The sequence below is a fragment of the Ranitomeya imitator genome, chromosome 6, assembly GCF_032444005.1.
Source record: "Ranitomeya imitator isolate aRanImi1 chromosome 6, aRanImi1.pri, whole genome shotgun sequence".
Classification (NCBI taxonomy): Eukaryota; Metazoa; Chordata; class Amphibia; order Anura; family Dendrobatidae; genus Ranitomeya; species Ranitomeya imitator.
In genome coordinates, this window is record NC_091287.1 from 72874034 (window position 1) to 72900694 (window position 26661).

At 47.0% G+C, this 26661-nt stretch overlaps 2 protein-coding genes across 5 annotated transcripts in view; one reads left to right on the top strand and one right to left on the bottom strand.

The window, feature by feature from the left end:
• The window catches only part of NUB1 (negative regulator of ubiquitin like proteins 1), a 97158-nt gene extending 79907 nt beyond the window's left edge, over positions 1–17251 (bottom strand). The window contains exons 1-3 of one of the 3 annotated variants that reach the window (XM_069729766.1): positions 17133–17251; positions 6082–6199; positions 3080–3247 (exon numbers count right to left, since the gene is read on the bottom strand). In XM_069729766.1, coding sequence (XP_069585867.1) covers positions 3080–3247; positions 6082–6198 — 285 coding nt within the window. In that variant the 5' untranslated portion in view covers position 6199; positions 17133–17251. Of the gene's footprint in view, positions 1–3079; positions 3248–6081; positions 6200–17124 lie in introns of all 3 variants that reach the window. The other 2 variants (XM_069729767.1, XM_069729765.1) reach the window with 2 other exon arrangements.
• A 140-nt stretch (positions 17252–17391) lies between these two features.
• The window catches only part of XYLB (xylulokinase), a 275014-nt gene continuing 265744 nt past the window's right edge, over positions 17392–26661 (top strand). The window contains exon 1 of one of the 2 annotated variants that reach the window (XM_069729772.1): positions 17392–17541. The gene's annotated coding sequence lies outside the window, so the exon portion shown is untranslated. The remainder of the gene's footprint in view (positions 17542–26661) is intronic. The other variant, XM_069729770.1, reaches the window with a different exon arrangement.

Below are 26661 nucleotides of genomic sequence, written 5' to 3' on the forward strand. Positions count from 1 at the left end.
TATGGTTCGCTAGACAGCACGAAAATAAGCAAGTTTGCAATTGAGTTGCTTTTTCTAACAGAAGTTGTTCTCCTATAATGAGAGCTTTAATCTTACATAGTGTAGAGCTTGTCGACAAGGAGCCCAACCACTAGAGCCTGGCTCCCTGTGTACAGTAGTAACATTGCAGGAGGGTGTTCCGAGAGAGGAGTTAACTCCTCAGATACCAGCCTCCGCTCTGCAGGCTATTGATTTCTACACAACAATTAGCTGCTCGCCTCCCTCCTAATTCCTTATGCAGAGTTGCTGTTATCAATTCTGCAAAATCATTAAGCCCCAGGTCCCAATAACAGCAATTCTCCTATTCACTGCTCATTTGAGCCCACCTGTTCAAAGATCCTATTATCTCTATATGGAAATATAATGATAACGGTGTAGAATTCAGCCCCTGACAGAACATTAAAAGGGATTGACCACTACTGGAGAAGCCCAGCTTAAGTAGATCCTAAACAAAAAAAACAAATACTGACCTCCTGCAGTGGCACCACTGCAGGGAGTGAGCATCCATATTAGAAGTGACATTGCTGTGTCACGTGGAGGCTGCAGCTAATGAGCATCTGATCATCAAATGCAGCCTTTACTATTTGATCACAGCAGACATCCACCCTGACAGAATACGGAAGAGAGGAAGCCAAAAAGTGGCTACTCATAGGACAAAGCTACTGAACCAGAACTGACAGGACGACTGCCGGACCCAGCAACAAGAAACTGAAAGGCTGTGCAGCAGCAGCAGCACTCATGGTGAGAATAACCCTGTAACTTAAATCAATTTGTTAATTACCGTATTCTAATTACTTTCTGAGAGATTTCTGCAGATTCCATTTATGAAGGACAGTGAGAAGTCTTCATAACGTACACATGGGTCCCACACTTTAGCTCTGCTGTTGGCCACCATGTCATCTAATACCGAGCAGGGAAAGAGGTATATGGGTATGTGCACACGTTGCGGAAAGGAGTGCGGATTTTTCCACACTGATTTTGGTAAATCCGCACTGCGGATTTACTGCGGAATTACCGCGGATTTACCACGGTTTTTCTGTGGATTCCACCTGCAGATTCATATTGAGGAGCAGGTGTAAACCGATGCAGAATCCACACAAAGAATTGACATGCTGTGGAATAAACAACGCAGCGTTTCTGCGCGGTTTTTTCCGCAGCATGTGCCCTGCGGATTTTGTTTTCCATAGGTTTACATGGTACTGTACACAGCATGGAAAACTGCTGCGAATCCGCAGCGGCCAATCCGCAACGTGTGCACATACCCTATTAGTTCTGCTGGATAATACTGTCCTAACCAACTGATTTGTGTAATACTTTTTATCACCTGTGGTGGCGCTAGTTTTTATTTATGAGGATGTGCTTTAGGCCGTGGTCATCCGAGAGAATCGATCAGAGTATCAACAAAATCGGAGCACACTATGAGGAGACATAGGAAAAAATGTCTCCATCTTTTGTGTTGTGTGAGTTTGTGGAAATCAGACAGCATTGAGGTCATCCTTGTGCAGTCCAATGTTTTTCATGCATCCATAGACTTGAATGGACAAGTGTCATTACGATTTTAGAGTGAAATTGCGGCATGTTGCAAATTTTTCCCGACGATCGATTCTGTCACTGTAAAAAATCAGTCATCAGCACTGCCCCATTGAATAATACTGGTCTGAGTGCAATCTGATAAAAAAAATGGTATTGAACTCGGGCAATGAATGTGGCGGTGTGAGCGAGCCCTTATCCAAAGTATCTATTTGATCATTTCTTATTTATAGAAAACTTAATTTACTTTAGTTTGACTTTTTTGGAGCTTTGCAACTAATTACTATTTTTTGATAGTCACATTAAAGGGTTATTCCTTGGCTAGTTACCACCTATTTGCTGGATGGTTGATACCCTGCTGACCGCTCAAGGTTCAGGTGAAGGAACCACGAACAGCGCCCTAACATATCCCCAGAAAATGGAGTGAGGTTTGGCATGCAAGCTCAGTACTCGGCCATCTCCGGCAGTCCCACAGACAATGAATGAAGTCCTGTTCTCCTGATTGTCGCAGTCCCAGCAGATACATAAGTTATCATCTACCTTGAGAATAGGTGATAATCTGCAAATGTAAGAGAAATCCAATATCTGCATGTGAATATAATACTTCATGCAGCACAATCTCCATTTTCTTACATTATTTGACGTCTTACATATATTTTGACCATTTGATCTGTCTTTACTCTCTCTACTGCTATTAAATATCATAACCTTTGCTCTAATTCACCTGAAACGATTTATTACAGCATCATGCAAGCAGAAATGTCGTTGGGGAATCAAAACCTACTGACCATATCCAAAAATACATAAAATACATAATAGGGAAGGTTCTCAGTACTAACGAGAAATCATGTTTTCTGGAGAAAAATTATATACCGTAGTTACCATAATCATTAAACATGTATATAATATAGAATGTGCACTCTGATTAGTTCATATTGTATGCACCATGATTGGCTTATATAAGATGTCTTGTTAAAATCTTATTGGTTACTTCCTAATACCTACTGGTACTATAATAAAGGGGTCCCCAGAGAGAGAATAACGTACACCCCGTGTGTCTATTTTGGCTGGTTACTGCCTAATAACATAGGGAGGTAACTTCACAACGCGACACAATGCTCGGACTGGCCATCGGCTCTCCTGACCAGATCCTGACAGCTTGTATTTCTGTACAGCCCTCTCGGTTGTGTCAGGAGACCCGCCGGCCAGTCCAGGATTTGTGTCGTGATCCTCGCCGGAGTTATACCGCCGTCTGACTGCGCCCTTATAGTTCGGAATCCACAGACCACAGGCTGTAGGGGGTTTCATAAAAATACCATTTCTGGAGCCCACTGTATGTCTGCAGTAACCACATGGGCATTATAATACTGAGACTTGAGGGAGCACTGCACTTAGGGATTTCTCTATAACCCCACACATTAGTAACACATCTCCAGATATAATTCTGACTGAGTCCAAAAATTACCCTGAAATACGGTCGATCCCTCTCAGTAATTAAATGATTTCTTACTTTGTTAAGTTTGCGAGGTAAGAAAACCTGTAATGATGCCAGCCCCTTTGTTTTAAATGCTTCATTTCCAATGCCGCGTTGTATGGCGGAGCAGCGGATTTCTTCCAATGCACTGGATATATCTTCCACGCTATAGTTCAGTTTTTCACAATATTTCCGAGATAGTTCCTGAAATTAACATAGAACGTCAAGCTGTAAGGATAGGTGATAAATATTAGATGCTCAGACAACCCCTTTAAATGCTTTGGTGCACCGTCCTATACAGCGCAGCCTCAATGACCGGACATGGAGCCCAGCAACAATTTCATCCAGCGGGTTTGGCTTACACGCCATGCCGTTACCCCAGCCACTTCTAGCAATGACAGAGTCCAGCAGCCGTAGATTTACTAAATTATCGGTCAGCCATAGACAATCTTACTGTATAAAACTTATTGGTACAAATAAAGCTCCTGCAGGAAGAAGAGATGACGGTACATAAAATGTTAACACAAAATAGACATGATTGATGGCTGGATTTTATTATGATCACTGCGCGCCATATTTAAAGGGATCCTGTCACCAGTTTATGAGCCAATGAACAAATGGCACCACCTTTATCTGCTCCTGTGCCACATCCCACAAACGTGTCTCAGCTCCCAACGCCCTCTGTATACAAAATGCCATTAGATCAAAGCAGTAGGACACGATTAGGAGCAGAGAGGAGGGACAGACACAGCAGAGAGGACGCCCACCGGCCTGGGCCAGCATTAGTTACAGACAGCCCTGGAGCATATTAAAAATGGTATTTGTGGCGGGTTTATAGGGGGTGTTGGAAGCGGATAGAAATGTTTGTGGGATGCAGCATAGCAGAAGCTAAAGGTGGTGCCATTTGTGACAGGTTCCCTTTAAGAGCAGCATATTTAATCGACAGGACGTTCTGAAATCAGCAGCCAAAAAAATAAAAGTGCTCTTAGGCCAATGGGAATAATCAAGGAATATAACCGTGCGTCTGATGTATTCTTACAGAGTGCTCCCCGGCCTCCTCTCAGTGATTGACAGGTTGTTGCAGTGTACAGCGCCAAGCTGACAATGTTGGCTCTGACGGGATGATTGGGACATTAGGGGTAGTAGTCCAGTGGCTCTGGCTGATGGATGATGTGGGATATTAGGGGTAGTAGTCCGGTGGCTCTGGCTGATGGGATGATTGGGACATTAGGGGTAGTAGTCCAGTGGCTCTGGCTGATGGATGATGTGGGATATTAGGGGTAGTAGTCCGGTAGCTCTGGCTGATGGGATGATTGGGACATTAGGGGTAGTAGTCCAGTGGCTCTGGCTGATGGATGATGTGGGATATTAGGGGTAGTAGTCCAGTGGCTCTGGCTGATGGATGATGTGGGATATTAGGGGTAGTAGCCGGTGGCTCTGGCTGATGCGATGATTGGGATATTAGGGGTAGTAGTCCGGTGGCTCTGGCTGATGGGATGATTGGGACATTAGGGGTAGTAGTCCAGTGGCTCTGGCTGATGGATGATGTGGGATATTAGGGGTAGTAGTCCGGTAGCTCTGGCTGATGGGATGATTGGGACATTAGGGGTAGTAGTCCAGTGGCTCTGGCTGATGGATGATGTGGGATATTAGGGGTAGTAGTCCGGTGGCTCTGGCTGATGGGATGATTGGGACATTAGGGGTAGTAGTCCAGTGGCTCTGGCTGATGGATGATGTGGGATATTAGGGGTAGTAGTCCGGTGGCTCTGGCTGATGGGATGATTGGGACATTAGGGGTAGTAGTCCAGTGGCTCTGGCTGATGGATGATGTGGGATATTAGGGGTAGTAGTCCGGTAGCTCTGGCTGATGGGATGATTGGGACATTAGGGGTAGTAGTCCAGTGGCTCTGGCTGATGGATGATGTGGGATATTAGGGGTAGTAGTCCAGTGGCTCTGGCTGATGGATGATGTGGGATATTAGGGGTAGTAGCCGGTGGCTCTGGCTGATGCGATGATTGGGATATTAGGGGTAGTAGTCCGGTGGCTCTGGCTGATGGGATGTTTGGGACATTAGGGGTAGTAGTCCAGTGGCTCTGGCTGATGGATGATGTGGGATATTAGGGGTAGTAGTCCGGTAGCTCTGGCTGATGGGATGATTGGGACATTAGGGGTAGTAGTCCAGTGGCTCTGGCTGATGGATGATGTGGGATATTAGGGGTAGTAGTCCGGTGGCTCTGGCTGATGGGATGATTGGGACATTAGGGGTAGTAGTCCAGTGGCTCTGGCTGATGGATGATGTGGGATATTAGGGGTAGTAGTCCGGTGGCTCTGGCTGATGGGATGATTGGGACATTAGGGGTAGTAGTCCAGTGGCTCTGGCTGATGTGGGATATTAGGGGTAGTAGTCCGGTAGCTCTGGCTGACAGGATGATGTGGGATATCTATTCATCTTTGCACCAGAAGGAAAAAACAAAAATGTTGTTTACTAAAAGGCTCTTGAATGAGTTGAAAATACTATCAATATTTGGGTAATCATTTAGTTAATTTGTGTTGCAAATCTGTAGTGTGAATATATGATGTGAAATGTTTTTATGTGCAATATAATCATTATAATTTGTTATAACTAACCACAGTATGTTACTATGCCCGGACAACGCCGGGCTCCGCAGCTAGTCTTTTGATTATTTCCATTAGTCAAAATAATTCCACTGACAGCTCAGTATTGAAATATATGTCTAAAATAACAAACTTAATACCGTAAAGTAATAAAAAAAAATGCAATAAAATCAAATGAACTACTTAACTTGCAAATAAGCCAAGTAATATTTTTTGAATGGAGACTGGTCTGGTGCCCGCCTGCATTAAGTCAAGGCTGCAGCTGAAGCGGACTGTGCATGGTATCACCAGGTTACAATGCTCGGAGCAACGCTCTCATAGGACGCAGACATTAATGGGTTTGTGTTATGACTGATTTCTTATACGCAAAATGCGGATAACTGGCACAGTTACACCAGTATCTACAACACCCAGCACCCACTTTAAGCTCAGGTCCAGCTTCTTGCTTCTCTGTGGTATACGGGGATTTCCAGAGTTGAACACGATCCTCCCTTAAGAAATTTGTCAGCTGGGAAACCAGGAATTTTTTTTCCGCCATCCTAAAAGAATAAAATAGGAAATAATGCATCAATGCTGTTCTTAAAACTGAGGTTTCCTAAAACCCCATAAAGGGAATACACCTGATAAATCGCCCTATAAAACGAACATAATGCACAGCAATGTCAAAATGATATTGCGGTGTCCTGTCTTATGTCACTTCTTCTAACAGCTTCAAAGGTAGTAAACACTAAAGAAGTCAAACAAAGCGACATGTTCATTCTTCTATAATAAGAGTATAGAATGAAGCAGCCGCCACAAGAACGACGGCGAAGCAGCTGTGGGAAAACTAGATGGCTGCGCAAGCTTCTAAATGGCGCCATGTACACATACACAGCATTCACAGTCACACACACATCATGGGTTTTCTTCTCTAGACTTGCAGATTCGGCTGCAGATTTATCCCTGTACAATTGTCAGTGGGAACATTTGCAACTGATCTGCAGAAAGAACTGACGCGCTGCGGATTTAAGATTCCACCGTGAACGTCAATTTATCATTTAGCTCCATGTGGCGGTGTCATTCACCAAATCAGGCGCTGTACACTTTTGTAAATTTTAAAAGATTTCTATCAATTTGCGCCATAATAAATTTGTAATCGATCAATAACACTTTTTATTGTCCAAAGCCTGATACAGCCACATCAGTGAAAAATGAAAAAAGTCAAGGCTGCTGGAATGCAGAAAGGCAAAAACAAACAGAGGCGCTGATCAGAGATGCACCTCCCCTCCCTCGTACTGTATATACAGGAGCTCGCCTCCCCCCCCCGTACTGTATATATAAGCGCTCAGCCCCTGCACTGTATATACAGGAGCTCGCCTTCCTCCCTGTACTGTATATACAGGAGCTCGCCTTTCTCCCTGTACTGTATATACAGGAGCTCACCTTCCCCCGTACTGTATATACAGGAGCTCGCCTTCCTCGTACTGTATATACAGGCACTCGCCTCCCCCCCGTACTGTATGTACAGGAGCTCGCCTCCCCCCGTACTGTATGTACAGGAGCTCGCCTCCCCCCGTACTGTATATACAGGAGCTCGCCTCCCCCCCGTACTGTATGTACAGGAGCTCGCCTCCCCCAATACTGTATATATAAGCGCTCGGCCCCTGCACTGTATATACAGGAGCTCGCCTTCCTCTCTGTACTGTATATACAGGAGCTCGCCTTCCTCCCTGCACTGTATATACAGGAGCTCGCCTTCCTCCCTGTACTGTATATACAGGAGCTCGCCTTCCTCCCTGTACTGTATATACAGGAGCTCGCCTCCCCCAATACTGCATATACAGGAGCTCGCCTTCCTCCCTGTACTGTATATACAGGAGCTCGCCTTCCTCCCTGTACTGTATATACAGGAGCTCGCCTCCCCCAATACTGCATATACAGGAGCTCGCCTTCCTCCCTGTACTGTATATACAGGAGCTCGCCTTCCTCCCTGTACTGTATATACAGGAGCTCGCCTTCCTCCCTGTACTGTATATACAGGAGCTCGCCTCCCCCAATACTGCATATACAGGAGCTCGCCTTCCTCCCTGTACTGTATATACAGGAGCTCGCCTTCCTCCCTGTACTGTATAGAAAGGAGCTCGCCTCCACCCATACTGTATATACAGGAGCTCGCCTCCCCCAATACTGCATATACAGGAGCTCGCCTCCCTCCGTACTGTATATACAGGAGCTCGCCTCCCCCCGTACTGTATATACAGGAGCTCGCCTTCCTCCCGTACTGTATATACAGGAGCTCACCTCCCCCCGTACTGTATATACAGGAGCTCGCCTCCCCCAATACTGTATATACAGGAGCTCGCCTCCCCCCGTACTGTATATACAGGAGCTCGCCTCCCCCCGTACTGTATATACAGGAGATCGCCTTCCTCCCTGTACTGTATATACAGGAGCTCGCCTCCCCCCGTACTGTATATACAGGAGCTCGCCTTCCTCCCTGTACTGTATATACAGGAGCTCGCCTTCCTCCCTGTACTGTATATACAGGAGCTCGCCTTCCTCCCTGTACTGTATATACCGGAGCTCCCCACCTCCGTACTGTATATACCGTCTATATACCGGAGCTCCTCACCTCCGTACTGTATATACCATCTATATACCGGAGCTCCTCACCTCCGTACTGTATATACCGTCTATATACCGGAGCTTCCCACCTCCGTACCGTATATACCGTCTATATACCGGAGCTCCTCACCTCCGTACCGTATATACCGTGTATATAGCGGAGATCCCCACCTCCGTACCGTATATACCGTCTATATACCGGAGCTCCTCACCTCCGTACCGTATATACCGTCTATATACCGTAGCTCCCCACCTCCGTACCGTATATACCGTCTATATACCGTAGCTCCTCACCTCCGTACCGTATATACCGTCTATATACCGGAGCTCCTCACCTCCGTACTGTATATACCGTCTATATACCGGAGCTCCCCACCTCCGTACTGTATATACCGTCTATATACCGTAGCTCCTCACCTCCGTACCGTATATACCGTAGCTCCTCACCTCCGTACCGTATATACCGTCTATATACCGGAGCTCCTCACCTCCGTACTGTATATACCGTCTATATACCGGAGCTCCCCACCTCCGTACCGTATATACCATCTATATACCGTAGCTCCTCACCTCCGTACCGTAGATACCGTCTATATACCGGAGCTCCTCACCTCCGTACTGTATATACCGTCTATATACCGGAGCTCCTCACCTCCGTACTGTATATACCATCTATATACCGGAGCTCCCCACCTCCGTACCGTATATACCATCTATATACCGGAGCTCCCCACCTCCGTACCGTATATACCGTCTATATACCGTAGCTCCCCACCTCCGTACTGTATATACCGTCTATATACCGTAGCTCCCCACCTCCGTACTGTATATACCGTCTATATACCGGAGCTCCTCACCTTCGTACCGTATATACCGTCTATATACCGGAGCTCCTCACCTCCGTACTGTATATACCATCTATATACCGCAGCTCCCCACCTCCGTACCGTATATACCATCTATATACCGGAGCTCCCCATCTCCGTACCGTATATACCATCTATATACCGTAGCTCCCCACCTCCGTACCGTATATACCGTCTATATACCGTAGCTCCTCACCTCCGTACCGTATATACCGTCTATATACCGGAGCTCCTCACCTCCGTACTGTATATACCGTGTATATAGCGGAGCTCCCCACCTCCGTACTGTATATACCGTCTATATACCGGAGCTCCCCACCTCCGTACTGTATATACCGTCTATATACCGGAGCTCCTCACCTCCGTACTGTATATACCGTCTATATACCGGAGCTCCTCACCTCCGTACTGTATATACCGTCTATATACTGGAGCTCCTCACCTCCGTACTGTATATACCGTCTATATACCGGAGCTCCTCACCTCCGTACCGTATATACACCGTAGCTCCCCACCTCCGTACCGTATATACCGGAGCTCCCCACCTCCGTACCGTATATACCGTCTATATACCGTAGCTCCCCACCTCCGTACTGTATATACCGTCTATATACCGTAGCTCCCCACCTCCGTACTGTATATACCGTCTATATACCGGAGCTCCTCACCTCCGTACCGTATATACCGTCTATATACTGTAGCTCCCCACCTCCGTACTGTATATACCGTCTATATACCGGAGCTCCCCACCTCCGTACCGTATATACCGTCTATATACCGTAGCTCCCCACCTCCGTACTGTATATACCGTCTATATAGCGGAGCTCCCCACCTCCGTACTGTATATACCGTCTATATACCGGAGCTCCCCACCTCCGTACCGTATATACCGTCTATATACCGTAGCTCCCCACCTCCGTACTGTATATACCGTCTATATACCGGAGCTCCTCACCTCCGTACCGTATATACCGTCTATATACCGGAGCTCCTCACCTCCGTACTGTATATACCGTCTATATACCGTAGCTCCCCACCTCCGTACTGTATATACTGTCTATATACCGGAGCTCCCCACCTCCGTACCGTATATACCGGAGCTCCTCACCTCCGTACTGTATATATCGTCTATATACCGGAGCTCCCCACCTCCGTACTGTATATACCGTCTATATACCGGAGCTCCCCACATCCGTACTGTATATACCGTCTATATACCGGAGCTCATCACCTCCGTACTGTATATACCGTCTATATACCGGAGCTCCTCACCTCCGTACTGTATATACCGTCTATATACCGTAGCTCCTCACCTCCGTACTGTATATACCGTCTATATACCGGAGCTCCTCACCTCCGTACTGTATATACCGTCTATATACCGGAGCTCCTCACCTCCGTACTGTATATACCGTCTATATACCGGAGCTCCTCACCTCCGTACTGTATATACCGTCTATATACCGGAGCTCCTCACCTCCGTACTGTATATACCGTCTATATACCGGAGCTCCTCACCTCCGTACTGTATATACCGTCTATATACCGGAGCTCCTCACCTCCGTACTGTATATACCGTCTATATACCGGAGCTCCTCACCTCCGTACTGTATATACCGTCTATATACCGGAGCTCCTCACCTCCGTACTGTATATACCGTCTATATACCGGAGCTCCTCACCTCCGTACCGTATATATACCGTAGCTCCCCACCTCCGTACTGTATATACCGTCTATATACCGGAGCTCCCCACCTCCGTACCGTATATACCGTAGCTCCCCACCTCCGTACTGTATATACCGTCTATATACCGTAGCTCCCCACCTCCGTACTGTATATACCGTCTATATACCGGAGCTCCTCACCTCCGTACCGTATATACCGTCTATATACCGTAGCTCCCCACCTCCGTCCTGTATATACCGTCTATATACCGGAGCTCCCCACCTCCGTACCGTATATACCGTCTATATACCGTAGCTCCCCACCTCCGTACTGTATATACCGTCTATATAGCGGAGCTCCCCACCTCCGTACTGTATATACCGTCTATATACCGGAGCTCCCCACCTCCGTACCGTATATACCGTCTATATACCGTAGCTCCCCACCTCCGTACTGTATATACCGTCTATATACCGGAGCTCCCCACCTCCGTACCGTATATACCGGAGCTCCTCACCTCCGTACTGTATATACCGTCTATATACCGGAGCTCCTCACCTCCGTACCGTATATACCGTCTATACACCGACAGCTCCCCACCTCCGTACCGTATATACCGTCTATATACCGGAGCTCCCCACCTCCGTACTGTATATACCGTCTATATACCGGAGCTCCCCACCTCCGTACTGTATATACCGTCTATATACCGGAGCTCCCCACCTCCGTACCGTATATACCATCTATATACCGGAGCTCCTCACCTCCGTACTGTATATACCGTCTATATACCGGAGCTCCTCACCTCCGTACCGTATATACCATCTATATACCGGAGCTCCTCACCTCCGTACTGTATATACCGGAGCTCCTCACCTCCGTACTGTATATATCGTCTATATACCGGAGCTCATCACCTCCGTACTGTATATACCGTCTATATACCGGAGCTCCCCACCTCCGTACTGTATATACCGTCTATATACCGGAGCTCCTCACCTCCGTACTGTATATACCGTCTATATACCGGAGCTCCCCACCTCCGTACTGTATATACCGGAGCTCCCCACCTCCGTACTGTATATACCGTCTATATACCGGAGCTCCTCACCTCCGTACTGTATATACCGTCTATATACCGTAGCTCCCCACCTCCGTACTGTATATACTGTCTATATACCGGAGCTCCCCACCTCCGTACCGTATATACCGGAGCTCCTCACCTCCGTACTGTATACATCGTCTATATACCGGAGCTCCCCACCTCCGTACTGTATATACCATCTATATACCGGAGCTCCCCACCTCCGTACTGTCTATACCGTCTATATACCGGAGCTCCCCACATCCGTACTGTATATATCGTCTATATACCGGAGCTCATCACCTCCGTACTGTATATACCGTCTATATACCGGAGCTCCTCACCTCCGTACTGTATATACCGTCTATATACCGTAGCTCCTCACCTCCGTACTGTATATACCGTCTATATACCGTAGCTCCTCACCTCCGTACTGTATATACCGTCTATATACCGTAGCTCCTCACCTCCGTACTGTATATACCGTCTATATACCGGAGCTCCTCACCTCCGTACTGTATATACCGTCTATATACCGGAGCTCCTCACCTCCGTACTGTATATACCGTCTATATACCGGAGCTCCTCACCTCCGTACTGTATATACCGTCTATATACCGGAGCTCCTCACCTCCGTACTGTATATACCGTCTATATACCGGAGCTCCTCACCTCCGTACCGTATATACCGTGTATATACCGGAGCTCCTCACCTCCATACCGTATATACCGTCTATATACCGGAGCTCCCCACCTCCGTACCGTATATACCATCTATATACCGGAGCTCCCCACCTCCGTACCGTATATACCATCTATATACCGTAGCTCCCCACCTCCGTACCGTATATACCGTCTATATACCGTAGCTCCCCACCTCCGTACCGTATATACCGTCTATATACCGGAGCTCCTCACCTCCGTACCGTATATACCGTGTATATAGCAGAGCTCCCCACCTCCGTACTGTATATACCGTCTATATACCGGAGCTCCTCACCTCCGTACTGTATATACCGTCTATATACCGGAGCTCCTCACCTCCGTACTGTATATACCGTCTATATACCGGAGCTCCTCACCTCCGTACTGTATATACCGTCTATATACCGGAGCTCCTCACCTCCGTACTGTATATACCGTCTATATACCGGAGCTCCTCACCTCCGTACTGTATATACCGTCTATATACCGGAGCTCCTCACCTCCGTACCGTATATACCGTCTATATACCGGAGCTCCTCACCTCCGTACCGTATATATACCGTAGCTCCCCACCTCCGTACTGTATATACCGTCTATATACCGGAGCTCCCCACCTCCGTACCGTATATACCGTCTATATACCGTAGCTCCCCACCTCCGTACTGTATATACCGTCTATATACCGTAGCTCCCCACCTCCGTACTGTATATACCGTCTATATACCGGAGCTCCTCACCTCCGTACCGTATATACCGTCTATATACCGTAGCTCCCCACCTCCGTACTGTATATACCGTCTATATACCGGAGCTCCCCACCTCCGTACCGTATATACCGTCTATATACCGTAGCTCCCCACCTCCGTACTGTATATACCGTCTATATAGCGGAGCTCCCCACCTCCGTACTGTATATACCGTCTATATACCGGAGCTCCCCACCTCCGTACCGTATATACCGTCTATATACCGTAGCTCCCCACCTCCGTACTGTATATACCGTCTATATACCGGAGCTCCCCACCTCCGTACCGTATATACCGGAGCTCCTCACCTCCGTACTGTATATATCGTCTATATACCGGAGCTCCCCACCTCCGTACTGTCTATACCGTCTATATACCGGAGCTCCCCACCTCCGTACTGTCTATACCGTCTATATACCGGAGCTCCCCACATCCGTACTGTATATACCGTCTATATACCGGAGCTCATCACCTCCGTACTGTATATACCGTCTATATACCGGAGCTCCTCACCTCCGTACTGTATATACCGTCTATATACCGGAGCTCCTCACCTCCGTACTGTATATACCGTCTATATACCGGAGCTCCTCACCTCCGTACTGTATATACCGTCTATATACCGGAGCTCCCCACCTCCGTACTGTATATACCGTCTGTATACCGGAGCTCCTCACCTCCGTACTGTATATACCGTCTATATACCGGAGCTCCTCACCTCCGTACTGTATATACCGTCTATATACCGGAGCTCCTCACCTCCGTACTGTATATACCGTCTATATACCGGAGCTCCTCACCTCCGTACTGTATATACCGTCTATATACCTGAGCTCCTCACCTCCGTACTGTATATACCGTCTATATACCGGAGCTCCTCACCTCCGTACTGTATATACCGTCTATATACCAGAGCTCCTCACCTCCGTACCGTATATACCGTCTATATACCAGAGCTCCTCACCTCCGTACTGTATATACCGTCTATATACCGGAGCTCCTCACCTCCGTACTGTATATACCGTCTATATACCGGAGCTCCTCACCTCCGTACTGTATATACCGTCTATATACCGGAGCTCCTCACCTCCGTACCGTATATACCGTCTATACACCGACAGCTCCCCACCTCCGTACCGTATATACCGTCTATATACCGGAGCTCCCCACCTCCGTACTGTATATACCGTCTATATACCGGAGCTCCCCACCTCCGTACTGTATATACCGTCTATATACCGGAGCTCCCCACCTCCGTACCGTATATACCATCTATATACCGGAGCTCCTCACCTCCGTACTGTATATACCGTCTATATACCATAGCTCCTCACCTCCGTACCGTATATACCATCTATATACCGGAGCTCCTCACCTCCGTACTGTATATACCGGAGCTCCTCACCTCCGTACTGTATATACCGTCTATATACCGGAGCTCCTCACCTCCGTACCGTATATACCGTCTATACACCGACAGCTCCCCACCTCCGTACCGTATATACCGTCTATATACCGGAGCTCCCCACCTCCGTACTGTATATACCGTCTATATACCGGAGCTCCCCACCTCCGTACTGTATATACCATCTATATACCGGAGCTCCTCACCTCCGTACTGTATATACCATCTATATACCGGAGCTCCTCACCTCCGTACTGTATATACCGTCTATATACCGTAGCTCCTCACCTCCGTACCGTATATACCATCTATATACCGGAGCTCCTCACCTCCGTACTGTATATACCGGAGCTCCTCACCTCCGTACTGTATATACCGTCTATATACTGGAGCTCCTCACCTCCGTACTGTATATACCGTCTATATACCGGAGCTCCCCACCTCCGTACTATATATACCGTCTATATACCGGAGCTCCTCACCTCCGTACTGTATATACCGTCTATATACCGGAGCTCCCCACCTCCGTACTGTATATACCGTCTATATACCGGAGCTCCCCACCTCCGTACTGTATATACCGTCTATATACCGGAGCTCCTCACCTCCGTACTGTATATACCGTCTATATACCGGAGCTCCCCACCTCCGTACTGTATATACCGTCTATATACCGGAGCTCCTCACCTCCGTACTGTATATACCGTCTATATACCGGAGCTCCCCACCTCCGTACTATATATACCGTCTATATACCGGAGCTCCCCACCTCCGTACTGTATATACCATCTATATACCGGAGCTCCTCACCTCCGTACTGTATATACCATCTATATACCGGAGCTCCTCACCTCCGTACTGTATATACCGTCTATATACCGGAGCTCCTCACCTCCGTACTGTATATACCGTCTATATACCGGAGCTCCTCACCTCCGTACTGTATATACCGTCTATATACCGGAGCTCCCCACCTCCGTACTATATATACCGTCTATATACCGGAGCTCCTCACCTCCGTACTGTATATACCGTCTATATACCGGAGCTCCCCACCTCCGTACTGTATATACCGTCTATATACCCGAGCTCCCCACCTCCGTACTGTATATACCGTCTATATACCGGAGCTCCTCACCTCCGTACCGTATATACCGTCTATATACCGGAGCTCCTCACCTCCGTACCGTATATACCGTCTATATACCGGAGCTCCTCACCTCCGTACTGTATATACCGTCTATATACCGGAGCTCCTCACCTCCGTACTGTATATACCGTCTATATACCGGAGCTCCTCACCTCCGTACTGTATATACCGTCTATATACCGGAGCTCCTCACCTCCGTACCGTATATACCGTCTATATACCGGAGCTCCTCACCTCCGTACCGTATATACCGTCTATATACCGGAGCTCCTCACCTCCGTACCGTATATACCGTCTATATACCGGAGCTCCTCACCTCCGTACCGTATATACAGTCTATATACCGGAGCTCCTCACCTCCGTACCGTATATACCGTCTATATACCGGAGCTCCTCACCTCCGTACCGTATATACCGTCTATATACCGGAGCTCCTCACCTCCGTACCGTATATACCGTCTATATACCGGAGCTCCTCACCTCCGTACCGTATATACCGTCTATATACCGGAGCTCCTCACCTCCGTACCGTATATACCGTCTATATACCGGAGCTCCTCACCTCCGTACCGTATATACCGTCTATATACCGGAGCTCCTCACCTCCGTACCGTATATACCGTCTATATACCGGAGCTCCTCACCTCCGTACCGTATATACCGTCTATATACCGGAGCTCCTCACCTCCGTACTGTATATACCGTCTATATACCGGAGCTCCTCACCTCCGTACTGTATATACCGTCTATATACCGGAGCTCCTCACCTCCGTACCGTATATACCGTCTATATACCGGAGCTCCTCACCTCCGTACTGTATATACCGTCTATATACCAGAGCTCCTCACCTCCGTACCGTATATACCGTCTATATACCGGAGCTCCTCACCTCCGTACCGTATATACCGTCTATATACCGGAGCTCCTCACCTCCGTACCGTATATACCGTCTATATACCGGAGCTCCCCACCTCCGTACCGTATATACCGGAGCTCCTCACCTCCGTACTGTATATACCGTCTATATACCGGAGCTCCTCACCTCCGTACTGTATATACCGGAGCTCCTCACCTCCGTACCGTATATACCGTCTATATACCGGAGCTCCTCACCTCCGTACCGTATATACCGTCTATATACCGGAGCTCCTCACCTCCGTACCGTATATACCGTCTATATACCGGAGCTCCTCACCTCCGTACCGTATATACCGTCTATATACCGGAGCTCCTCACCTCCGTACCGTATATACCGGCGCTCACCTTCCAGCGTTCTCTCCGTTGCAGTCTGTGCTAGTTTTGTATTTGTACTGTATATCGAAAGAAAACACAGTCACGCTTCCATGTCCACCCACCTTCTCCAAGCCAGCCAATCACTGAACAGCTCTGGTGAGCTGTAGATAATACAAGGGTACTGATTGGTTATAATGGAGACCTAGTGACGCTAGGGTAGGTTGTGGTCAGTCCCCTTCATACATACAGTGTGTGGATGAGGAAGTTTGCCTGCACGTCACCGCTAAAAAAGAAAGCGGAAGCGACTAAGGACAGGCAGCGGCCTAATGTGCCCGCAGGGGGCGCCACAGTCAGGGAAGCGTTGGAACTCGCACCCCCCAGACCTCAGCGAGCTTGGACTGGAAGCGACAGTGCTCTGAGGTACGCGGCATGATGACATACAAGCATATGTCAGGCTGGTTTCACATCCTGCGATTTTGTGACTGTTTTTCCTGACAATTTTCCTCCTTTTTCTCTTCATAAAGGTTTGCAGCTGTTTGCTAGTAGCCAGTCCTGTGTCAGGAGTGCATGCAGCCACTCTGTGGACTTGTCTGTTTGCTCATTGTGGTTGTGTTACATGTTGTGGAGGATTTATAATAATTCATCACTTTTGGAACAAGTTTTGAAAATTTGGGCAAAAAAACAGCACTATCATGTGAACATACTGTACCTATAAAGGGGTTTAGGGAAGCCTTGTTCCCTGGCTGCAATTTGTCTTTTACTCTTCTTCCCCAGTGTTGAGCCTCTGCTGCTGCTCCTGGCGTCTGTGATTTTCGACAGCGCTGCAGCCGATCAGTGAGCTTAGCAGCTCTGTCTGAGGTGTGACATCAGCGCTGCAGCCGATCAGTGAGATTATAAACTCTGTCTGAGGTGTGACATCAGCGCTGCAGTCGATTAGTGAGCTTATAAACTCTGTCTGAGGTGTGACATCAGCGCTGCAGCCGATCAGTGAGTTTATAAGCTCTGTCTGAGGTGTGACATCAGCGCTGCAGCTAGTGAGTGAGTTTATAAACTCTGTCTGAGGTGTGACATCAGCGTTGCAGTCGATTAGTGAGCTTATAAACTCTGTCTGAGGTGTGACATCAGCGCTGCAGTCGATTAGTGAGCTTATAAACTCTGTCTGAGGTGTGACATCAGCGCTGCAGTCGATTAGTGAGCTTATAAACTCTGTCTGAGGTGTGACATCAGCGCTGCAGTCGATTAGTGAGCTTATAAACTCTGTCTGAGGTGTGACATCAGCGCTGCAGTCGATTAGTGAGCTTATAAACTCTGTCTGAGGTGTGACATCAGCGTTGCAGTCGATTAGTGAGCTTATAAACTCTGTCTGAGGTGTGACATCAGCGCTGCAGTCGATTAGTGAGCTTATAAACTCTGTCTGAGGTGTGACATCAGCGTTGCAGTCGATTAGTGAGCTTATAAACTCTGTCTGAGGTGTGACATCAGCGCTGCAGTCGATTAGTGAGCTTATAAACTCTGTCTGAGGTGTGACATCAGCGCTGCAGTCGATTAGTGAGCTTATAAACTCTGTCTGAGGTGTGACATCAGCGCTGCAGTCGATTAGTGAGCTTATAAACTCTGTCTGAGGTGTGACATCAGCGCTGCAGTCGATTAGTGAGCTTATAAACTCTGTCTGAGGTGTGACATCAGCGTTGCAGTCGATTAGTGAGCTTATAAACTCTGTCTGAGGTGTGACATCAGCGCTGCAGTCGATTAGTGAGCTTATAAACTCTGTCTGAGGTGTGACATCAGCGTTGCAGTCGATTAGTGAGCTTATAAACTCTGTCTGAGGTGTGACATCAGCGCTGCAGTCGATTAGTGAGCTTATAAACTCTGTCTGAGGTGTGACATCAGCGTTGCAGTCGATTAGTGAGCTTATAAACTCTGTCTGAGGTGTGACATCAGCGTTGCAGTCGATTAGTGAGCTTATAAACTCTGTCTGAGGTGTGACATCAGCGTTGCAGTCGATTAGTGAGCTTATAAACTCTGTCTGAGGTGTGACATCAGCGCTGCAGTCGATTAGTGAGCTTATAAACTCTGTCTGAGGTGTGACATCAGCGTTGCAGTCGATTAGTGAGCTTATAAACTCTGAGGTGTGACATCAGCGCTGCAGTCGATTAGTGAGCTTATAAACTCTGTCTGAGGTGTGACATCAGCGCTGCAGTCGATTAGTGAGCTTATAAACTCTGTCTGAGGTGTGACATCAGCGCTGCAGTCGATTAGTGAGCTTATAAACTCTGTCTGAGGTGTGACATCAGCGCTGCAGGCGGTCAGTGAGCTTAAAGGGACACTGTCACCTGAATTTGGAGGGAACAATCTTCAGCCATGGAAGCGGGGTTTTGGGGTTTTTGATTCACCCTTTCCTTACCCGCTGGCTGCATGCTGGCTGCAATATTGGATTGAAGTTCATGCTGTGTCCTCCGTAGTACACGCCTGGGCAAGGCAATCTTGCCCAGCCACGTTGTATATTGCCCAGCCACGTAGTATATTGCCCAGCCACGTAGTTCACGTACTATATTGCCCAGTCACATAGTATATTGCCCAGCCACGTAGTATATTGCCCAGTCATGTAGTATATTGCTCAGTCACATAGTATATTGGCCAGCCACGTAGTATATTGCCCAGCTTGCCCAGTCACATAGTATATTGCCCAGGCACGTAGTATATTGCCCAGGCACGTAGTTCACGTAGTATATTGCCCAGTCACATAGTATATTGCCCAGCCACGTAGTTCACGTACTATATTGCCCAGTCGCATAGTATATTGCCCAGCCACGTAGTATATTGCCCAGCCACGTAGTATATTGCCCAGCCACGTAGTATATTGCCCAGCCACGTAGTATACAGCACAGTCACGTAGTATACAGCACAGTGACGTAGTATACAGCACAGAGCCACGTAGTATACAGCACAGAGCCACGTAGTATATTGCCCAGTCATGTAGTATACAGCACAGTCACGTAGTATATTGGCCAGTCACGTAGTATGCACCATATCCCTGTTAAAAAAAAGATCCGGAGGGTGAGTATGTAACTATTTTTAATTTTTTTAATTATTTTTAACATTAGATCTTTTTACTATTCATGCTGCATAGGCCGCATGAATAGTAAAAAGTTGGTCACACAGGGTTAATAGCAGCGTTAACCGAGTGCGTCAACGCTGCCATTAACCCTGTGTGAGCGCTGACCGGAGGGGAGTATGCCGACGCCGGGCACTGACTGCGGGGAGGAAGGAGCGGCCATTTTCTTCCGGACTGTGGCCGTCGCTAATTGGTCGCGGCAGCCATGACAGACAGCTGCCGAGACCAATCAGCGAATGAATAACCATGACAGAAAGAAAGAAGGACAGACGGAAGTGACCCTTAGACAATTACCGTATATAATTATCAGAGATCCCAATATCATAGTGCTGGTCCGGGTCACACTACACAACCATAAAGTGTCCCCGGATCAGTCACACAAGCTCCATAATAGGCATATTTATCAAAAAGGAGAAAAGGAGGAGCATACAATCTAGGTATTATTTTATAAACACATATCTTTATTTAAATACAAAAAGATAAAATACAGGAACAATTCCATATAAAGTGCAATCCAGTCAAGCACGGGGGGGAGAACCATCCCCTTCAAATCCCATGCTGCATATAACGGTAATAATCAGGGGGTAAAAAAAGGACCCCGTATGAACAAGTACTAGGAAGCCTCAACACACATATATCTGAAGCGGTATTATGGCAGATAGTGGCACTAAGCTAAAGGTAATGTATGGTGCCTAATAAGGTAACAAGCACTGTGGCTAAGCCTATCTACAGGCATTATGACAGCCAGTGACACTTTGCCATAGGTAATATATATAGCGCATAGTACACCATAGATAGCAGGTACTGTGGTCAAGCTCACCTACAAGGGATGCAGAGGAAGGGTCCCGCCGGAAAAGAAGAGCGCCCCGACGCGCGTTTCGCGGCTCCAAAGCGCCGCTTTCTCTTTTACCCCCTGATTATTACCGTTATATGCAGCATGGGATTTGCAGGGGATGGTTCTCCCCCCTGTGCTTGACTGGATTGCACTTTATATGGAATTGTTCCTGTATTTTATCTTTTTGTATTTAAATAAAGATATGTGTTTATAAAATAATTCCTAGATTGTATGCTCCTCCTTTTCTCCTTTTTGATAAATTACCGTGTATAGTAGATACCTACATACATGTTGTGACCAGCTCTAAGGACTTGACACACCAAATAGTGTGTGTAAAGTAGTAAAAACAATAATATAAAGAAAATATAATGAAAGTGCATAACATCAATGAAAATACATAATATAAATACAATACTGACAAATCATACATCAATGTGTAATAAAAAAGAATGGAGGGAGAAAAAAGGGGAAAATAGAAGGGAACAGAAAAGTCCCCTAACGAAAATATGCACATAAAGATAGTAGTAAATAATCACACTGGTGCTCACCTTAATCCTCAGCGGCTGGAATCGAACAGGGTGGTGCCGCCCTGTATCTCGCTATTGAACACAACGCGCTTGAGGATGAACGAAAGAAGAACTATTTGAGGTACCACAAGTATATGAGGTACCACTACTAGTGACGTCACATGCAGTATGGAGAGCCTATCGGCCTTTTTTTTTTTTTCGCTTCACGTGGTATCCAGGGAACGCTACCGGCCGGAGCTTCCCTGGCTTCACACCGCGTCCTACCACCTGATACATACAGCGCCGCAGCCTTGGCCAGCTATACCAGGCAGGTGAACAGCCATTTAGCACAGCTCCGTATACAGCAGCGCCCAAGATACAATAGAGGTAAGCCGATAGTTACAGCTATATTGGCATGATTATAATCACAACATGTGGGCATTATAGGTGCTTTGGTTGTTTGCAGCTGGTTATGGAAATATTGTAACCATTTGGAACATAATAGGGGCTGGCTTCAGGCTATCTGTTCTTGTGGTACCTCATATAGTTCTTCTTTCGTTCATCCTCAAGCGTGGTATCGATTTGTTTTAAGTGTTCAATAGCGAGATACAGGACCATACAGACTTCTTTCCAATGAAGAGTATAGATGGTTGATTTTCAATGTTTATATAACTAGACAAAAGAGACAAAATAATTAAAAACAAATAATAAAACCCAGCAATCAGCAGTCAAGAGACGAGGCCCTGAACAATAGGAAGGACGAAAAACTGAGCTGCTCATTAAGTCCTGCTGGGACTGTCACTAATGTATCCAAAATCGTGATCCAGCGGCTTTCTTTTTGTGTGAGCATGTGTGCACTATCACCACCTCTTATCCACATATGGACACAATCCATTTTAATTTTTAAGTCTCCAGGGTTACATTTATGTTTAATCTTAAAGTGCCTTGGAATTGTCTTTAAAGACTCCACGTCATCCACATCACGGGCGGCCTCTATGTCCCTAATGTGTTCACGGGTTCTAACCCGTAATTCTTGGGTTGTCAATCCAACGTAGATTAGATTACTGCTGCAAATAGCATAGTACACTACATGTGTAGTGATGCAGGTAATATATTCCCTAATCTCGAATGTTTTGAGGCCGTCCGATGATGTGAAGCACATGGATCTAATATGGTTTTTACATCCAAGGCATCTAACATATGGGTAAAATCCCTTCCTTTTCCCCTTGCTATTAAACAAGAATTGAGGTTTTGAGACATAATGGCTTGAAACCAGCATGTCCTTAAGATTTCTCCCCCTTCGTGCCGTCATCAATGGTGAGCAGGACAGATGCTTACAAAGAGTAGGGTTCATCATCAAAATCGGCCAGTGTCTTTTGAGAATCATTCTTAGGCTACTTTCACACTTGCGTCGTGCACCGCACGTCGCTATGCGACGTTGCGGCGCACCGACGCAAGCAGCAAAAGCGCCGCACAATGGGGGCAGCGGATGCATTTTTCCAGAGCATCCGCTGCCCCATTGTGAGGTGCGGGGAGGTGGGGGCAGAGTTCCGGCCGCGCATGCGCGGTTGGAAAAAGCGGACCGTCGGCAGCAAAAAACGTTACATGTAACGTTTTTTGCTCCCGGCGGACCGCCACAACACGGCGCAACCGTCGCACGACGGTTGCGACGTGTGTCAATGCGTCGCAATGCGTCGCTAATGTTAGTCTATGGGGCAAAAACGCATCCTGCAGACAACTTTGCAGGATGCGTTTTTTCCCCTAAACGACGCATTGCGACGTATTGAAAAAAACACTAGTGTGAAAGTAGCCTTATTGTCTCCCATTGTTGACTGTATGTGGGTATAAAACGTGTTCCTACGTTTTTATTCAAGTTTTCACTTTTCTTTGAGGCCAACAGATCAGTTCTTTTCATATATTTTGCTCTCAGGTATCCTCTTTTATTGCACCTGTTACTGTAACCCCATCCTTAAATCTCTGCCCAAGGTCTCTGGCCTGTCCTTCAAACAACACATCAGAGGTACAAATTCTCCGGGCCCGAAGAAATTGGCCTGTAGGAATGACACTGATAGTGGAGCCCAGATGTGCAGATGAGGCATGAAGAAGTGAGTTAACAGATGTTTTTTGCGATACATATCCATATATATCATACCATCATCTTGCAACCTGAGCTCCACATCAAGAAAAGAGATCAGCTTACGGTCATAGGTATATGTCAGTGTGATATTGTACCCGTTGCGGTTCAGACTCACCATGAAGTTGCCGAGATCAGTGGCAGATCCCTGCCAAATGAATAAGATATCGTCAATGAAGCGATACCATCCAAGGATCTCTGGAGCGGCAAGTGCGCCACCCATCAGCAAACCCCTCTCCCAGTAACCAAGAAAAAGGTTAGCATAGGAAGGCGCACAAGCCGCTCCCATTGCGGTCCCGCGCCTTTGTAGAAAAAAAATAAATTCCTGAATGTGAAAAAAATTGTGTGTGAGAATGAAGCAAAACAGGTCCAGTACTAATTCCGTGATGTCAGCATCCAAATTGCTAGTTTCCAAATAAAACAGTACTGCCTCAAGACCATCCTTATGGTGAATACTTGTTTATAAGGACTCACCGTCCGCTACTACCAGGAATGTGTCAGAGTCAAGGGACAAGCCATCTAGTCAACGTAAGACGTCCATAGTGTCCCTGACATAGGGGGGCAACGTCTCTACCTGTGGTCGCAGATAATGATAGATAAATTTACAAATAGGATCACAGAGCCTGCCTATGCCAGAGACAATCGGACGCCCCGGAGGGCAGGTGGAATCCTTATGGACCTTGGGCAGAAGATAAAACGTTGGAATAACAGGGCACTTTACAACCAAACCATCAAGGACTTTCTTAGAAATAATACTCCTCTCATATGCTATCTCTAAAGAGATACCAACTCATTCTTGAAGGGGGTCAAGGGATTACCAGTTAATTGAGTATATATTTCCTTATCTTTCAACTGTCTAAATGCTTCCCTCTCCTACATCTCCACCGGCCAGGTAACCACATTCCCCCCCTTATCAGCGGGCTTGATGACAATGTCATCAATCTGTTTTAGTTCTTTTAATGCCATAGCTGTGATGTCGTAAGATTATCCCTATCTCCTCTATTCTTAACGGTCTTAAGCTCTTCTGTCACCAGTCTAGTAAAAATATCTACCTGTGAACATAATGATAAGGAGGGGGGGGGGGGGGAGTGGTTGATCTAGAAAAAGTGTGCGGTGGAGACGTACCTTGAATTTTCAGGTTATATTCTTGTACCAATTCCTCCAATGCCTCTATTGCTTCCTGTTCTCTAACACAACCAGGGTCCTGTGCAGAAGAATATTTTGAATGAAGTTTATGCAGGAACAATTTCTGAGAACATAAGTGAAGGTTCTTTAGCGCTACAAAGAAATTAAAGTTATTAGAAGGGGCGAATGATAATCCTAAACTCAATAGTTCTTTCTGAGTATCAGATAGACAGTGAGAAGATACTGTAAACGAATCACCTCTACGGTGTTAGTTTTAGCCCTTTTATCAGCGGGTGAAGAAGTAGGTGTATCTTGCGTTTTTGATATTTCTTCCCCCCTTTCGATTTATTCATTCCCAGATGTTCCCATAGTGTTTTATAATTCTCAGATCCCTGATTTCTTTCTCCTACTGATGACATAGATGAGACAGAGGTGGAGTGAATGATCTATGACCTATTTTATTCTTCTTCCATCTATAGACCTGATCATTCTGGAGGTCCAGTTGGTCCCATTGATATTTTTTTGTCTTTTTTTTCGTCCATTTCTTTTTCATTTTTTAATTGTTCCATATTAATATTTTTAAGCTTAGCCACTTTTTCAGCGGTAAGCTGTCTATTGACATTCTCTTCGATAGATTTGAGCTCATTATCAATTTTGCCTAAAGAACTCTCATTAGATCTAATTAACAGATCCAAGAAGATCAATGAGCTTATAAGCTCTGTCTGAGGTGTGACATCAGCGCTGCAGCCGATCAGTGAGCTTAGCAGCTCTGTCTGTGGAGTGACTTGAGCGGCGCAGCCGATCAGTGAGCTTGGCAGCTCTGTCTGTGGAGTGACTTGAGCGGTGCAGCCGATCAGTGAGCTTAGCAGCTCTGTCTGTGGAGTGACTTGAGCGGTGCAGCCGATCAGTGAGCTTAGCAGCTCTGTCTGTGGAGTGACTTGAGCGGTGCAGCCGATCAGTGAGCTTAGCAGCTCTGTCTGTGGAGTGACTTGAGCGGTGCAGCCGATCAGTGAGCTTGGCAGCTCTGTCTGTGGAGTGACTTGAGCGGTGCAGCCGATCAGTGAGCTTAGCAGCTCTGTCTGTGGAGTGACTTGAGCGGTGCAGCCGATCAGTGAGCTTAGCAGCTCTGTCTGTGGAGTGACTTGAGCGGTGCAGCCGATCAGTGAGCTTAGCAGCTCTGTCTGTGGAGTGACTTGAGCGGTGCAGCCGATCAGTGAGCTTAGCAGCTCTGTCTGTGGAGTGACTTGAGCGGTGCAGCCGATCAGTGAGCTTAGCAGCTCTGTCTGTGGAGTGACTTGAGCGGTGCAGCCGATCAGTGAGCTTGGCAGCTCTGTCTGTGGAGTGACTTGAGCGGTGCAGACAATAACAGACGCTGGGAGATCAAACTGGACCTGGGAGGGTGAGTACGGCGCAGTGTGGTTGGTTGTATGTGTTTTAAAACAAACTGTAGCTGGGGTAAAGGTTTTTCTGACATGGGAAAACCCCTTTAAGCCTTCACCTTGGTGAGGTCTCCAAAAAGCCTTTCTGCTCTATGTAGAAACAGGAAGTCTCTATTCCCTGCATTTATCATTCCCCTTCTCAACCTCTGACCCAGCTGCTCCCTCCTCCCCCTGCCAGGGACTTTTGCAGTGATGACTGCTGACTCATACAGGGAAAATTGACCTCCTGTTTCTACACAGAGCTTAGAAGGATTCAGCTTACTCAGTTTTTAACCCCTTTACCACCTATGACATATAGGTACGTCATAGGTCTTTTCCCCTTGTTTGATGCGGGCTGCTAGGAGCCCGCAATTTTTCCGGCACGAGTTTAACAGCTGCCAGTGGAC